Source organism: Odocoileus virginianus, chromosome 34 (assembly GCF_023699985.2).
Source record: "Odocoileus virginianus isolate 20LAN1187 ecotype Illinois chromosome 34, Ovbor_1.2, whole genome shotgun sequence".
Lineage (NCBI taxonomy): Eukaryota > Metazoa > Chordata > Mammalia > Artiodactyla > Cervidae > Odocoileus > Odocoileus virginianus.
Genome location: NC_069707.1, coordinates 12,555,403 through 12,572,388, shown reverse-complemented (window position 1 = coordinate 12,572,388; position 16,986 = coordinate 12,555,403). Strand labels below are relative to the sequence as shown.

Below are 16,986 nucleotides of genomic sequence, written 5' to 3'. Positions count from 1 at the left end.
AAAGGATCATTATTTTGTGAACACGTGTCTCATAGTTGCAAGCATTTGGTTAGTGACACTTACAGTGGGCTGGAGAAGGGAATGGCAACCCACTTCAGTATTCTTGCCTGGAGAATCCCATGGACAGAGGAGCCTGGCAGGATACAGTCTACGGGGTTGCAGGAATCAGACACCACTGAGCGACTAAGCAATGCTAGTGGGCAATGAATGGCCTTGAAGCTAGAGTTTTCCACATGCAACCTCCTCTTCAGAAGTAACCTCCGGACTTAGCCTCACTTGACTGTTTAATTATCAAATCATTCATGACTTTCAACATTCCTTCTGCAATCCACCTCAGCGCTCTACATCCACATACAAATACTCACTCTCTGAAAAGAGTAAATAAATGTTTAGGGCTTCCCTGGTGGCTCAGTGGCAAAGCATCTGCCCACCAATGCAGGAGACACGGGTTCGATCCTTGGTCCAGAAGGATCCCACGGGCCCCCATGGGCCACAGCTACTGGGTCTGTGCTCTAGGGCCCGGGAGCCACAGCTGCTGAACCCACATGGCCTAGAGCCCATGCTTTGCAAGAGAAGCCACCACGTGGAGAAGCCCGCACACCACAACTGGAGAGCAGCCCCAGCTCGCTGCAACTAGAGAAGGCAGCCCACGTATCAACCAAGACCCAGCACAGCCAAAAATAAAATAAATAAATAAAATTATGCTAAAAAAAATAATAATTTCTTGCTTTTACCTCTGTCCGTCATCTTTGATCCAGTAGGCTTGTCTGGGACGGTAAGATGGTCGACGTTGCTACTCAAGGAAGAAGTGTCATCACTCGATAGAGAGTTCAAAAATCCACTTTCTGATGCATCAGCGTTGTTTTCCAGGGCCCCGCGACCGTTCGCCTCTGGGGGGGCAGGTGAGAGCAACTGCACGGCACACATCACAGACTGTCCCGTATCTTCAGTGGCGGATGAGCTGCTAACCATGTCAATCCAGGACTGTCTTTCTCTCGATATGGAGGAAGACAAACTGCTGGGAGTCTTTTTTATGTTTTCCATGGAAGAGAAGGAACGTGATGTTTCACTCAATTTGGCTGAAGACGAAGAGGCCTGCCGTGCAGCCTGTTTTTCACAAAGAAGCCAAAAGAGCATGAAATAAATCATGATTAAGTCGACATTCTCTACTTTTCATTTTCAATGAAGGAATGCCAGTGTTTCAAAAAGGCACCAATAATAAAAGAGATGAAAGAAAAGTAGATGGTGTTTATATCTGTGTGATAGGCATGATGATGCCATCTTCCCAAATCAGTTTGTATAACTTTGAATTCAGGACTCTAGGATCTGAAAAAAATCTCTGTATCATGATTTACTCTGTCCTTCAATGCTCTCCAGGTACTTAAAAGACCCTTTCCGGAATTCTTTGGAACACTGAAGGACACTTTGAGCAAAATGTAGATTACAATCTATCACTGAATTTTCACCGATTGGGCAAAAACTCCTAAGAAAGGTGATTAAAAGAAAGCAAAAGCTGGAGCCAAACAGGAAGGATAATAATATGAATTGAATGGAAGACCAGTGATGTAGACAAAACACATACATTTACACCCTCAAATATTTTTCAGATATTCTTTGGCACATGACCAGTATCAGCTCATTACTACATAATTAGGTGAATAGATGTTAACTCATCCACTCTTTAATAATTTTAAAATGTCAATAAACTTTCTCCAAAAAAGACAAGAATACATAGGCAGGGTCCTAATTCATTAAAGGAAACCAAGAACTATGAAAAATGGGTTGATGATGTAGTATCTTCTGAAAGCAGTTGCTGACATACAATCTAAGGTTGAATGACAACCTTGGTAAAATTTTCACCAGTCTATTAATGCAACATCACCAGCAACCTCTCTTGGGAAAGACTTCATTTATTCTGACATTTTATTTTTATTATCTGTTGGTGTTAAAATACATGCTTTCTTTTGGAAAATGGTAATGGTAGCTATTACCTTTTGTCTTTTTGGAGCTTTTTAAATGTTCTGCATGGCAAAATAAAGAATTGGCAACGAGATGCTGGTCCTCCATTTTTAATTTTATTGGTCAATAAAATCCAAAAGTCTAAACACCAGTGCTCTGGGGTTACCCTATATCTCCAGTGGCAGATAAGACAGAGAAGTCTGTATTCTGGTTCTGTTTCATTACGTCATCCTATGAGATACTCCTGTCAATTTCAAGCATTCAGAGCTCCAAGGAAGTGGAGGAAGTGGTAGGGAGGAACTGTTAGAGTGAAGAAGCCAAAGAGCAAAGTAGGATCCTCTCCCAAAAAACTCAGAATGATTGCAACTAATTCAGGATAATTGACTTTGTTCTAAATTAATATGTTCCCAAGAATTTTGCAGGTTCTAAGCTCTATGCTCTGATGGAAAATGTCAGTAAATATCCAATGAATGTCTAGCCAGCTGCAAGCTAGACATGGATGGTCAAATAAGCAATAAATCCACTTTTTAGCAGCATGCATTCTTAGTCACTCAGTCATGTCCAACTCGTTGCAGCCCTTTGTACTATAGCCTGCCAGGCTCCTCTGTCCATGGGATTTTCCAAGCAAGAATAATGGAATGGGTTTCCATTTCCTCCTCCAGGGGATCTTCCTGACATAGGGACAAAATCTGTGTCTCCTGTGACTCCTGCATTGCAGGTGGATTCTTTACCCACTGAGCCATGGCACTAGAGCATCTAGTTAAGATACTAAGTGAAAAAACTTGCTTAAAACTCAACATTCAAAAAACTAAGATCATGGCATCCAGTCCCATCATTTCGTAGCAAATAGATGGGGAAACAGTGACAGACTTTATTTTCTTGGGTTCCAAAATCACTATGGATGGTGACTGCAGCCATGAAATTCAAAGACACTTGCTGCTTGGAAGAAAAGCTATGTCCAACCTAGACAGCATATTAAAAAGAAGAGACATCACTTTGCCAACAAAGGTCTGTCCAGTCAAAACTGTGGTTTTCCAGTGGTCATGTGTGGATGTGAGAACTGGACCATAACAAAAGCTGAGCACTGAAGTGTTGATGCTTTTGAACTGCGGTGTTGGAGAAGACTCTTGAGAGTCCCTTGGCCTGCGAGGAGATCCAACCAGTCAATTCTAAAGGAAATCAATCCTCACTATTCATTGAAAGGACTGATGCTGAAGCTGAAGCTTCAATACTTACCCACCTGATGTGAAGAACTGACTCACTGGAAAAGACCCTAATGCTGAGAAAGATTGAGGGCAGAAGGAGAAGGGGATGAGAGAGGATGAGATGGTTAGATGGCATCATTGCTTCGATGGATGTGAGTTTGAGCAAGCGCTAGAGTGGTGATGGACAGGGAAGCCTGGCATGCTGCAGTCCATGGGGTTGGAAAGAGTCAGACTGAGCGACTGAACTAAACTGCCTGAAGATACTAACTCATCACACACGTCTTCCTAGTAACAAAATATTTGGCATGACATGAAAATTTTCCTTTCAGGAATGTCAATGAGCTTTCAAACTGGCTGCCTTCAACCACCTCAATCACTTAACTGGGAGATCCAAGATCTGCAATTCACTAAAAAAAAAAAAAAAAAAAAACAAGAAAACCCTAGCAATCTGAAGGAGTTAATACACTCCCTACCAAACTGTCCAAATAAATGCCAAGACTCGTTTACTCTTTAACAAGATCTACAAGAATAAATATTATCAAAAATACTCATTCAGGCCCAGTGCTGACATGGTCCCCTATTGCGAGTTATTTTAGTCAAACTTGGCTTCAGTGTGATCAGTTTCCTTTTCTGAAAGGAGACCAAGCGCAAGCTTTTCCCGGTGCTCCCGCTGATACTACTGTAATTTGATTATAGCAAAACGAGCTATTTGTGCAAAAAGCTGTTGCTGCAGCACTTTCTATAAGCCTTTTTGAACCCATAAACTTTGCTTAAATGACTGAAGAAGGACCTAGTCAACAAGCACCAGAAATTTCTAGGAAATGTCCTCTCTCGTGGTACTCCTCAAACACACAGCAAATGCTTCCAATCCATTTTTTCCAGCGCCATGCAACATTTATAAAGTTTATTTTTGAACAGAGAAAAGAAGGGTGAGGGGCAAAAGAGATTAAGAAAAGGACTAGAATACACACCGAGGAAACCAGATCTGAAAGAGACACGTGCACCCCAATGTTCATCGCAGCACTGTTTATAATAGCCAGGACATGGAAGCAACCTAGATGCCCATCAGCAGACGAATGGATGAGGAAGCTGTGGTACATATACACCATGGAATATTACTCAGCCATTAAAAAGAATTCATTTGAATCAGTTCTAATGAGATGGATGAAACTGGAGCCCATTATACAGAGCGAAGTAAGCCAGAAAAAGACCATTACAGTATACTAACACATATATATATGGAATTTAGAAAGATGGTAACGATAACCCTATATGCAAAACAGAAAAAGAGACTCAGATGTATAGAACAGACTTATGGACTCTGGGAGAAGGCGAGGGTGGGATGTTTCAAGAGAACAGCATCGAAACATGTATATTATCTAGGGTGAAACAGATCACCAGCCCAGGTTGGGTGCATGAGACAAGTGCTTGGGCCTGGTGCACTGGGAAGACCCAGAGGGATCGGGTGCAGAGGGAGGTGGGAGGGGGGACCGGGATGGGGAATACATGTAAATCCATGGCTAATTCATTTCAATGTATGACAAAAACCACTGCAATGATGTAAAGTAATTAGCCTCCAACTAATAAAAATTAATGGAAATAAATAAATTAATTAATTAATTAATTAAATTTAAAAAAAAAAAGAAAAGGACTAGAAAGAAGGAAAAACAAATGAGAAAAAGATGATATGTACCAGGTCAGAGGGAATTTTCATTCAAAGAAAGATTGACACAAATCTAAAGTTACCTGGACTACTGCCACAGAGAATCAATATGGGAATGAGCTTTGCAAACCCTGTGGTGCTAAACTCGGTTCATTATTTCAATGACTCTCTAGCTACCCATAACTACAAGTCAAACAGAGAACTTTTAGCTCAGTGCATTCTATGAACCATTCAAATGTCCATCCAAGGGCTGGCTCCTCCAGGAAGCCTTCTTTGATTGCCTCAGGGAGAGGCAGGCGTCTTTGCCTGGTTCTCCCATGCTTACTTGTATCATATCAGGGGGAATATCATTTTATTTGTCAACTATTACTGTAATTGCTGATCAATTTGTTCCTCTTTTTTGGTGAGTTACTTGAGAGAAGGTTGTTTTTAATCATTTTTGCATCTCCATTTTTTTGCATTTGTGCCTGACATTAATAAATTAGTACTTGGTAATAAACTAAAAGGGCTTCCCAGCTGGCTCAGTGGTAAAAAATTTGCCTGTCAATGCAAGAGACTCAAGAGATGTGGTTTGATCCCTGGGTCGGGATGATCCCCTGGAGAAGGAAATGGCAACCACTCCAGCATTCCTCCCTGGGAAATCTCATGGACAGAAGAGCCTGGCAGGCTGTGATCCATGCAGTCACAAAAGAGTCAGACATGACTTAGCGACCAAACAACAATAAATAAACCAATGCTACAAAGACTGGTCTAGACAGCCAGCTATGTGTAAAAAAACTGCCCAGAGAAGTTTACCCCTTACTCAGGAGCACCCTGAAATTCTCTGTAAAGTGTTATGGATGATTTATCCTAATCCCAAGATCCAGATTTACGGGTTGCAATGCAAATATTCCCACAAATGTCTTCACAATCTCAAACAAAATTATTTTATTTATTATTGGTTAACAATTGTATTGGAGAAGGAAATGGCAACCCACTCCAGTACTCTTGCCTGGAAAGTTCCATGGACGGAGGAGCCTGGTAGGCTACAGTCCATGGGGTCACAAAGAGTCGGACACGACGGAGTGACTTCACTTACTCCCTTAATAATTGTATGCCATCTCATTTATTTGAAAACATTTGGGTTTTAAAATGTTATTTTTTAATGAGAAAATAAAGGACATTTTTAAAATCTTAGTTTTCATGAGGAAACTGTGTACTTTATTAAATAAAATAATCGATACTGTTTTCCCCCATTTTCTGTATAAGACATTTTTCATTATTGAAAAAGCTTAATTAAAAAGCTGATTAGCTCTAAAATTCTTTTTTTTTAATTGCTTCTAAAGCACAAGCGTGACACGGTGAAAAAAGTTTTAAATGGCCACCAAAAGCCTGTAATTAGAAAGGAGTGAGTCAGCATATAAGTCTTAAGCAATATTAGTCAAAGTACATGAAAATACAAAAGTAATGCATGAATAATTTTAAATCCACTTAATTTCATCCAAAATTTTTTCATCCAATTTTTCATCCACATTATCTCCCTTGCAAACATTTCTATTACTATATATAGCACACACAATGAAAGATCGTGTCCTTTAGTAAACAACTGTGCAAGAACTGTCCTACTAAGATTAAATTTTAATTTCCAGAACTGTTTTTACCCTTTTTTGTGTTTAATCTCTGACCTCTTCCTCTGCCATGGGCCAATGAGCCACAATGTGCAGAGTTTGTTTCTACTTATTGCTTCTTTGATTTGTTTTAGTTGATTCCCCCCTCCCCCATCTTTTAGATATAAAGGAACTGTACTTCTTGAAAGTATTAAAATATAAGGACTATGATGTTAAAATAATTTCCATGAGCTGCATAAATCTGGGATGATAATATCTTCTCAATTTCTCTCACATCTGATCCACCAATTGGTCTTGGGACCATGTTCAAAATCCAACCATTCCATCTCTCAACTACACGCTGACCCCAAGCCTCACTTCTCACGCTAGATGACTGCACACTTTTCCTTGGATTTCTTTGCTTCTGGACTTTCTCCCTATGTCACAAGTCTCTCGAACATGGTAGCCTGAGTGGTCCCTCTAAAAGGGACATTGATGACATCACTCCTCTGCTCAAAACTCCCAAGGCTGAGGAACTCAAGACATCAAAGTCCTTAATGGTCAGCAAAGTAATGTCTGTGCTTTTTAATGTGCTGTCGAGATTTGACACAGGTTTCCTTCTAAGGAGCAAGCACCTTTTAATTTCATGGCTGCAGTCACTGCCTGCAGTGGTTTTGGAGCCCAAGAAAATAAAATCTGTTACTCCTTCCACTTTTTCCCCTTCTATCTGCCACAAAGTGATGGGACGGGATGCCATGATCTTAGCTTTTTTAATGCTGAGTTTATATGATAGTCTTACCAAATGTTACAGTAGGAGTCCAGAGAATGCTTGTTTCAATACAAATAGATGAAAGGATGGACATGAGACCACTAAGTTAGGTCACTGAAATGGGAGCAGGGTTTAGAATGTTATTCCAAATGTCAATCAAATGTTATTCCTTAAAGTTCTAAGTTAAGCATTGTCTGGAAGACCACTAAGGCTAACATTATTTTTCTGAAGGAATGTATTAGAAATAGATAAATGTTGAACAGTTAGATTTTATGTTCCTTAGAAACAGAATGTGTTGCTGCTGCTCACATATATCCCAGGCAGATTTTGTTTTTGTTTTCTCTTGTTTCTGAAAAGCAGACATGCTAGACACTTGGTTATAATAACACTTAAGCTTTTTATTTAAACAGATGAAATTTTTAAAATTATGGTAACGTTTGTACAGAGCAGGAGCAAACATTGTTTTGGCTGATTCTGGCATAGGCTGGCCATGACTGAGCTTTATAAGCCTAGGCAAAAGAACAAGACAAAATAAAAGCAAACACCCAAATCTTTTCCAAGTTCTTGTTTTTTTTTTTCAAATTTTGGGGTAATGAACTTTCATTTTGGAATAATGAATTCATGAGTATAAAACAATTACTATTCTGGAAAATTATTTCAAAAACAATAAAAATCTTGAATTAAAATTTTAATTCTATGTCTAATCATTTTGATTCATATAAACAATAAGATTTCAGCACCAGACCAGTTTGGACTTATGCTTCTACGTGGTGAAACCACATTTCACAAAGAGCATAAGGAGTATTACAGGGTCTTTGAGTAAATAAGAGATTTATCTGTTCATGTCTATTCTTCTTGAGACAGCCCCACAGGATGGATAATGGAAAGGACATCCATTTATTTACAGAGAAATTAAAAATGGAGAGCTTTTTGGCAGGCTTAAGATAGATGGGACTCTGTAGGTTTCACTTTGGAAGATCCTTTATGAAAATCACCACCCATGATTTCGGAACTGACCTCATTATAATTCAAACTCATTAATTTTATATGATACAAAGTGATTTAAAAGCTCAAAGATCATTAAAAATTTGTTACAAATATCTTCCCTCTTAGTTTAATTTTTTTAAAGTGTTGTCTGATAACTTGATCCTGCTTATGTGCTTATTTGGGCTTCCCAGGTGGTTCAGTGGTAAAGAACCCACCTGCCAATGCAGGAGTTGCCAGAGACCAGAGTTTGATTCCTGGGTTGGGAAGATCCCCTGGAGGAGGGCGTGGCAGTCCACTCCAGTATTTTTGCCTGGAGAATAGCAAGCACAGAGGAGCCTGGTGGGCTACAGTCCATAGGGTTGCAAAGAGTCGGACATGACTGAAGCGACTTTATCATGCATATGCTTATTCATTTAATATTTATTGAGAACCACTATCTTAAATAGTACTTGAACAGCAAGGAGGTCAAATCAGTCAATCTTAAAGGAAATCAACCCTGAATATTCATTGGAAGAACTGATGCTGAAGGTGAAGCTCCAATACTTTGGCTACCTGATGAGAAGAGCCACCTCATTGGAAAGAGCTGGGAAAGATTGAGGGCCAAAGGAGAAGGGGGCAGCAGAGAATGAGATGGTTAGATAGCATCCCCGACTGAATGGACATGAATTTGAGCAAACTCTTGGAGATGGTAAAGGACAGGGAAGCTGGCATGCTGCATTCCACGGGGTCACAAAGAGTTGGACATGACTGAGCATCTGAACTGAACTGAACTGAATCTGTGATATAGTTTGCCATTTATAAAACTGAAAATTACAATATTTTAAAACTAAAATAGTTCATATGAGATAGAGGAGAGACGCAGGGAGAAAGAGACAAAGAGAAAGAAACTAAACAAAAATATAGGCTTCTCCATTAAGCCAACAAGGCACATCTATTTCATTTTTTCTAAATGCAAAAACTGACTTTAGAAGAGGATTCAGACTACATCAAGGGAAAGCTATTTACATATTAAGAAAGGCTATATTATATGTCTAGTTCAAAAACTGGTCAACATTTTACCATAGTCAACATTTAATTTTACTTATATCTTGCTTAACTTTGGCTAATCCTATTTAATAGAAATTTTAAATAAACATTCATTCAACAAATATTTATTACTGGTCTTGATGCTGCTGCCGCTACTGCGAAGTCACTTCAGTCGTGTCCGACTCTGTGCGACCCCATAGGCGGCAGCCCACCAGGCTCCCCTGTCCCTGGGAGTCTCCAGGCAAGAACCCTGGAGTGGGGTGCCATTTTCTCTCCAGTGGTCTTGACTGCTAGCCAAATAAATTAGAAATGTGACCGTAATTCTCCACTGACAGCAGATAAAAGCAGTAGAGCTCATTATTTAAATGATATTAATACCTTTATCCCAGGAACTGGCAAAATGCAAATGAAGATTAAAAACCTTATCACACAAAACAGAAAATTCTGGCACAAGAGTTCTGGTCAGCAAAGGAGATGCTGTAACTTATGAGAACTTATCCTTACTGGGGTCTGCGGATGAACGAGTGTTAAGGTACAGTGGAAAAGGCATATACTATAAAGCTACAGTGGGCTTCCCAGGCGGCGCTAGTGGTAAAGAATCCCCCTGCCAGTGCTGGAGACATAAGAGACGTGGGTTCCATCCCTGGGTAGGAAGATCCCCTGGAGAAGGAAATGGCAACCCACTCCAGTATTCTTGCCTAGAGAATTCTATGGACAGAGGAGCCTGGTGGGCTACAGTCCATGGGGTCGCAGAGTCAGACACGACTGAGTGACTAACACTTTCACTTTCATAGTCTTAATGTCCATCAATAACCTGAACTTACACTGGATGCTTCCAAAGCTTCAAATCAAACTTGGACTGCTCTCGAGTGAACATACCGAACCATTCTATAGGCAGATTGAATGCACTAACCCCACTCCTGGCTTCCTGCTCTCTTTCTGATTCTAAATTTCTCTTCATGGTCTTGCCTTCATCCCCTTTACATTCATTTCACACCACTACAGGGCCTGCACCTAGGAAAGGCATTTTCAGTTCTTTCTGAGAACAAGTAGGGTATAAATAAATGTTATAAAATAAATCTTTGCAAGCATCGGCCTATTACCTAGAAGCCCTCTGCGTTAGCATGAATCCTCTGGCCACAACACATCTGTGGGTCACAAACAAATGCACCAAATTTGTCATACCAATGGGTTGCTATGGCACCCTGGGAACTGCACTTGCTCTTTGGCAACACTTTTATTTAGCCTGCTCTAAAAGTGTACCAGTCAAGGTAGTTTCTACCCAGTTGAAAGGAAAGACTTCCACACGATGTTGTTTGATCGATGAGCAACAGGCTAATTTGGTACCCACCGAAGGAGAGAGACTCTCCGCAGAGTGATGAAGGGATGGTGTCTGGACAGCTATTTCAGGATCTTCCTGTTCACTCTCACTGTAGCATTCTAGAACAAAAAGGAAAATGCTGAATGTTTCAAAGCCGTCATCACTCATTCCATGATGCATGAGCAGAGGTTCTTCTCCATCTGGCTACTGCAATTCCAATCCAATTCAGAAAGAACTCATCTAGTGGGCTACCTGATACATAAGAGTTTCTCTCTGTTAGGGTTTCTGCCCTCAAAGAGTGTCCACTAGGCAGAAAGAGGACTAATCATAGCTCAGGGAAAATAAAACTAATTCCTCAAAAGAGGTGTGAGTCATACACTAAGGGAGTATAAAATCAGCAGTGATTAACTTTGAGCACAGAAATCTTAATGAGCTGAAAATGGCAGGATAAGTAAACCATCAATGATGCACACAGAATAATGCGAGTTCCAGGCGCCGAGTATCCCGAGTTCCCTGAGGGAGAGGGTGGAAAACAAAGCTGAGAGGTGGCCTGATGTCGTATCACAGAAGGCCTTACATAACAGGATGAGGAAGAGGGTTTTGTGTGGTTATTTTTGTGCTCACAATCTATAAAATACTGCAAATATACCATGAGAATTTATTTTATGAAAAAGAGGACCAAGGATATGGTTAGGACGCTGATTTCACAGTATCATATTGTACTTCTTTATTCTAAAACAAGTTGCCACTTTTCCATTTCTAAATTTAAGATTTTATGATTTGTTCTCCAAAGAAATAGCTCCCTACTTCTAAATCCTGAGTTTTATGTGGTCTGAGAATTTCAGAAATAGTGTCAACTCTGTGACCCAGACACATAAAGACATCTTTCTTCTCAATATTAAGGAGCAATCGCATCATTAAGAAGAGTTAGACTCCTGGAGCTTTTGAACACTGAAAGCTATAGACTGAACTAAAAAGATGGCCTTTGTCCCAGGCTGACATTCAGGCTTCTGGTGCAAACTTAGGGTAATTAATCTTGGCACACACCTGGTGAAAATACTAAAATATCAGAGAGGAAACAGTGGGCTGAAAGTTATCTGTCTAGATCATGACAAGATCACACCGATGAGTAAGAATTCAGTAAGTGGGACAATAAAACATTTGCATTGGCAATTGACTGCGATCTCCATGAAGCCTACAGCTGCTAATGTGTGGGTGAAGTGTGAAAAGCATTCTTAGCCAGCCTGGGAGGCTCTATTCCATGTTGGTGAGCCAGTGTGACTATGTCTGTCTCTACATATTTTCAGATAATTTTAAATAACAAAGTATGTTTCATTAGAACAAGGCTCTACATAGAACTTGACATTGTATTTTCACCCTATTCTAAGATCCCTGCTAAATTTTCAGAAATTGAAAACAGAACATACCTTCATCCTTTGAAGTAGATTCAGGATGGATTTCAGCTAATCCCAATTTGTTTAACCACCTAAAATTCAAATAGAAAATAGACGTTTGACCAGGGAGATTGGTCCCTCACCTATTCACCCTTACCCTAGACACTAGAGGAAGGTCTTATACCAGACTTTATAATGAAATTAAGTCATCATGCTATATCAGTGTAAATGTTTTCAGAAATAGCCTAAATATGTTTATGGAAACCTAAGATCACTGGTTTCACACTACAGTCCATATCGTAAGTAATATGATAAGATATAAGGTGGCCCATTATACAGCTAGTTAAAGTGGGTAACTACATTAGATACTCTAAATATACAAATAAATATATGCTTTATAATTGCATATTTGAAATTCTTTCACAACCATCAAAATGAGTTTCATAACTTGACCTTTAAAGTTCTATCTCTTTAATTCTTAAAATGTAAGCTTACTTCACAAAAAGTGATGATGATCTATTTTTAAACCATGATCTTTATATCAATAGGGAAAAAGATCTGGCCAGAGTTTCACAGTTATTCCTAAGCTAGGGAACTTTTCAATTCCTTGAAAAATTTTATGTAAGGTAAAATTGACACTGTCTCATCTTCCATTGACTTACCATTTTATTGGCAATGAATTTCAACTACACATCCATAACAAAAATAGAACTAGACAAACCTGAAGGAATGCAAATGTGGCTTATGACTTCAGGCCAAGGGTTCAGTTAGAAATTTATTTTAATACACAAATTTTTAAAAGACATAAAATGTATCTATTTCATATGTTCCTAGCTATATAACCTATTTAAAGGAAAAATATTATTTTGGGACAGTGATAATCTAAATGACCTATTTTCCATTTCTTTCCACTTTTCCTTATTTTAAAAAAATATTCCATAATACATATTCATCTTTCTTTGAAACATAAGTAGCCTAAGTCAACTATCAACAAAATGACAATAATAATGCTATGCACTTATTGACTCATTTATGTTTTATTTTTGCTAGTCCAATAAAGCCTCATAAACTACCCAGCTACACCCCCACCAAAGCATAAACACTGCATATTCCCAAGTCAGCAATTGTCAACAAATTAGGCATCTTTACCCAGCCCTCAACCTGCCATGGTCTAGATAATTTTTTAATAGGAAAAACAAAGTAAATTTTATTTTAAAAATAAAATAGAACTTTCTATAAGAAGGAAGATGAATTTCAGCCTCATTTAGGAAGTCCCCTTTTGAATCATGATAAACACGTGTCTCTAGTGGCCACTTAAAACTAGACCAACACCCAAGCCCAGATCATGCCAGAGGAACTGAAAAACGTTCATCAAGACTCAATCGCAAAATAAACAAAACAAAGAAATGGAAAATGACAAAAAAACTACAAATGGCTAATAAATATAGCGGAAAATTCTCAGCCTCAATATTTTAGAAACTGCATATTCAAGCACAAGCAAGTATTGTTCACCATCAGACTGGCAAAATTTTTAAATTTTGCTAACTTCTAGATTTTAAGAGAAACAGTCTCATCCTTTGTTGAGTTGACCCTGAAAAACTGGTATAGTCAATATTAAGCAGTTAATTTGATGATACTATTCAAAATATAAATATTCATTCCCCTTCACCAAATAATTCTAATTCTAAATATCTATCCTTCAAAACACATCTTCAAGTATATAAGAAATGTGGAAGAATATGAATTCGATAGGCTTGCAATGACAAAAAAAACAACTGATACAACAGAATTGTCCGTTAACAGAAAAATGGATGAAGTATGGTACAAATTCCATCAGTACCGTGTTATAAAGAAACTAATAAAAAGACAGAGGTTGGGTGAGGGAGCCTTGTCATGACCTGGAAAAATCCTAACATACTGTTAAGTAAAAAAAGCAAATACAAAACAAAGTGTTTATCCTGATTCAATGTGCTTTTTAAATTAATTTTTATTGCAATTGCTTTACAATGTTGTGTTGGTTTCTGCTGTATAGCAAAGTGAATCAGCTATACAGAGACACATATCCCCTCTTTTTTGTGTGTTTCCTTCCCATTTAGGCCACCAGAGATCACTGAATAGAGTTCCCTGTACTATACAGTAGGCTCTCAACAGTTACCTACTTTATACATAGTAGTGTATACCTGTCATCAATGTGCTTTCTAAAACTATGTGCATGACTTGATTTGCAAAGAAAAGCATCAGAGAGGATATAGTCATATTGTGAAAAGTGGCTTGGGAGGTTTTTCATTATACACACTTCTGTATTAAAAGATTTTTTTAAAGAATATATTTTACACATTACTCAACTAAAATGCTTAAAAATACATTTTTAAAAACTGATCAGGCAAAGCACAATGAATTTAATGACTAACTAATTCCTAGTTTACTCCTGATATCATAATTTTGTAATTGCATTTGGCTCTCCCCCGCCAAAAAAGCATCTCAAAGTGAAATAGACAAAATTATTTTTTTAACATATCAATACCAAAAAAAAAAAAAAAATTGATGAATTGAGAGTGCCTGAATCAAGAAAAGACATTCCTAAGTTCCTTTCCAGAAATGTGCAGAACAGAAGAATACTGACAGTAAAGAAAAGATTCCTTTCAGCCCTCACTCAAAATTCTTCTCCCTTTAATTGACACCATCAGTTACTTGCTGGCAAAACTCAAGATTGTTCAGAATCTTGTTTGCTTTCTTTCTAGACCCCACAGGCTCAGAGTACCATCTTTGCTAAGAACTTTTTTTCTTAAATATCTAGGCAGTAGAAAACTTTCTATTTGTAGCTAAATAGATAGATGCAAAAAGACTTATATTTATGTAAAAGAAGACGACAGATGTTTCCTGGGAGTTTGTTGTCTGTTAACTTGCTGTGAATGTGTGCGTTGAAGAAGCACAAGTGTTAAGAAATTGATGTACAAAATGAGAACATTCTTCCCACAAACACTGCCTGAGAAAGGCAGCTACCACCAGCCTTTGTTTAGAAACCAACTTTTACATTACCCTTAATTACTCACCCCTGCACTTGTAAATTGAGGGTCCCTGCAAAACACACAGCGTTTCTTAAACTTAATTACCTTTTCTTTCATGAGAAACATCACCACCCAAAAAGGCAGCTTCTCAAAGAGGGGATTCTAAAACAGGCCCCATCTCTCCAAATATCACCCCCTTGTTCCCCAGCACCTCTTCGCCTCACTAATACCCAGAGGCATTATGTCCTGGCTCCAACACGCCTCATCAGTAAGAAAGGAAGTTCTTCAGTGGCTACTGCAGAGCAAATCTTCAAACATCCTCTGCTTAGGCTTGTGGGAGAAGGAGGAGGTCAACTGGCAATCCCAAAGGGATTCTGCATTGTTAGCTACTAGAAAAAAATCATCTTCAGAATAACAAAGCTTAATAATGATATTATAAATGAAACATAATGGTACATTCAGGCATTGACAAAATGGGCCATTTACTTACGAGTGGACAGCTAGACAATTTTTGTGTATAAAGGTCACTGATTCAAAAATATGGGGCCAGGACACCTCACACTTAAATTTCAATTTATAATCTTATTTGCAAACTGGAAAGAGACATGCTAAAATAATCCCAAGTAAACACAGATCTTCACAACATAGAAAGGCCCTAAGACCCTGGCTTTGATAACTGTGAAAGGCTTAGACTTAATAGTCAAATAGGCAGAGTGTGTAGCTAAAGCTCATATAACTGTATTACTGCAAAGGGAGAATGTGAAAGTGAAGATGAATGGTCCAGATAGGTAAGCAAAACTTGAGTAGTGGGTGAGCAAGAGCTAAAAAGCTCTGATGTGTGATTAAGAGAGCAAATTTGCCTGAAATAGAAGAGTTTCAGATAATCTTGTAAGGGTCTCACCCTGTTACTGGTTTAAAATGTGGTTTCACCATGTAGGTAGAGAAATTCTCTAGGTGACAAAAGACTTTGCAGTCATTGTTTCCCTGGTAGTCAGTCTTACTCTCCCCTGGTTGGAGTGAACAGAACTACTTTGAAGAACCAGCCCTGGGATGAACAGAAAGGATACAGACCGGAAGAAGGCTGGAGATACAGGAAGTTCGTGGGAGAAGCTAGGTACTGGCAGGAACCTAGGGGGGTGGGGAGAGGTGGCTGATGGGCAGCTCTATTTCACCACCAACAAAGCTTAAAAAGGGCTTCCCTCGTGGCTCCGAAGGCAAGGAGTCCAACTGCAATGCAAGAGACCTGGGTTTGATCCCTGAGTCAGGAAGACTCACTGGAGAAGGGAATGGCTACCCACTTCAGTATTCTTGCCTGGAGAATTCCGTGGCCGGAGGAGCCTGGCGGGTTATGGTCCATGGGGTCACAAAGAATCAGACACCCCTGAGCAACAAACACACACACAGCTTAGAAAGGACCACTTGGGACTGATGTATGGTTTGGCTCCAGACTGACACTCTCTGGACAAGACATTAAGTTTTCCACACATCTAGACCTTGCTGCTCTCTCAACAGGAAGCTTCCATAAGCCTCTTATCCTTCACCATCAGAGGGCAGACAGACTGAAAACCATAATCACAGAAAACTAACCAATCTGATCACATAGACCACAGCCTTGTCTAACTCAATGAAACTATGAGCCATGCCATATAGGCCCACCCAAGACGGACGGGTCATGGTGGAGAGTTCTGGCAAAACATGGTCCACTGGAGAAGGGAATGGCAAACCACTTCAGTATTCTTGCCTTGAGAACCCTATGAACAGCATGAAAAGGCAAAAATATAAGACACTGAAAGAGGAACTCCCCAGGTTGGTAAATGCCCAATATGCTACTGGAGATCAGTGGAGAAATAACTCCAGAAAGAATGCAGTCCATCCTAAAGGAGATCAATTCTGAATGTTCATTGGAAGGACTGATGCTGAAGTTGAAACTCCAATACTTTGCCACCTGATGCAAAGAACTGACTCATTTGAAACGACCCTGATGCTGGGAAAGATTGAGGGCAGAAGGAGAAGGAGATAACAGAGGATGAGATGGTTGGATGGCATCACTGACTCAATGGACATGGGT

The 16,986-nt window shown here is 39.2% G+C and overlaps 1 protein-coding gene across 2 annotated transcripts in view; it reads right to left on the bottom strand.

The window, feature by feature from the left end:
* IPCEF1 (interaction protein for cytohesin exchange factors 1) overlaps positions 1 to 16,986 on the bottom strand; it is a 161,966-nt gene that overhangs the window by 25,090 nt on the left and 119,890 nt on the right. For both annotated transcript variants that reach the window (XM_070461400.1, XM_020878005.2), the window contains 3 exons: positions 11,944 to 12,002; positions 10,547 to 10,635; positions 735 to 1,107 (listed from right to left, as the gene is read on the bottom strand). In XM_070461400.1, coding sequence (XP_070317501.1) covers positions 735 to 1,107; positions 10,547 to 10,635; positions 11,944 to 12,002 — 521 coding nt within the window. The remainder of the gene's footprint in view (positions 1 to 734; positions 1,108 to 10,546; positions 10,636 to 11,943; positions 12,003 to 16,986) is intronic.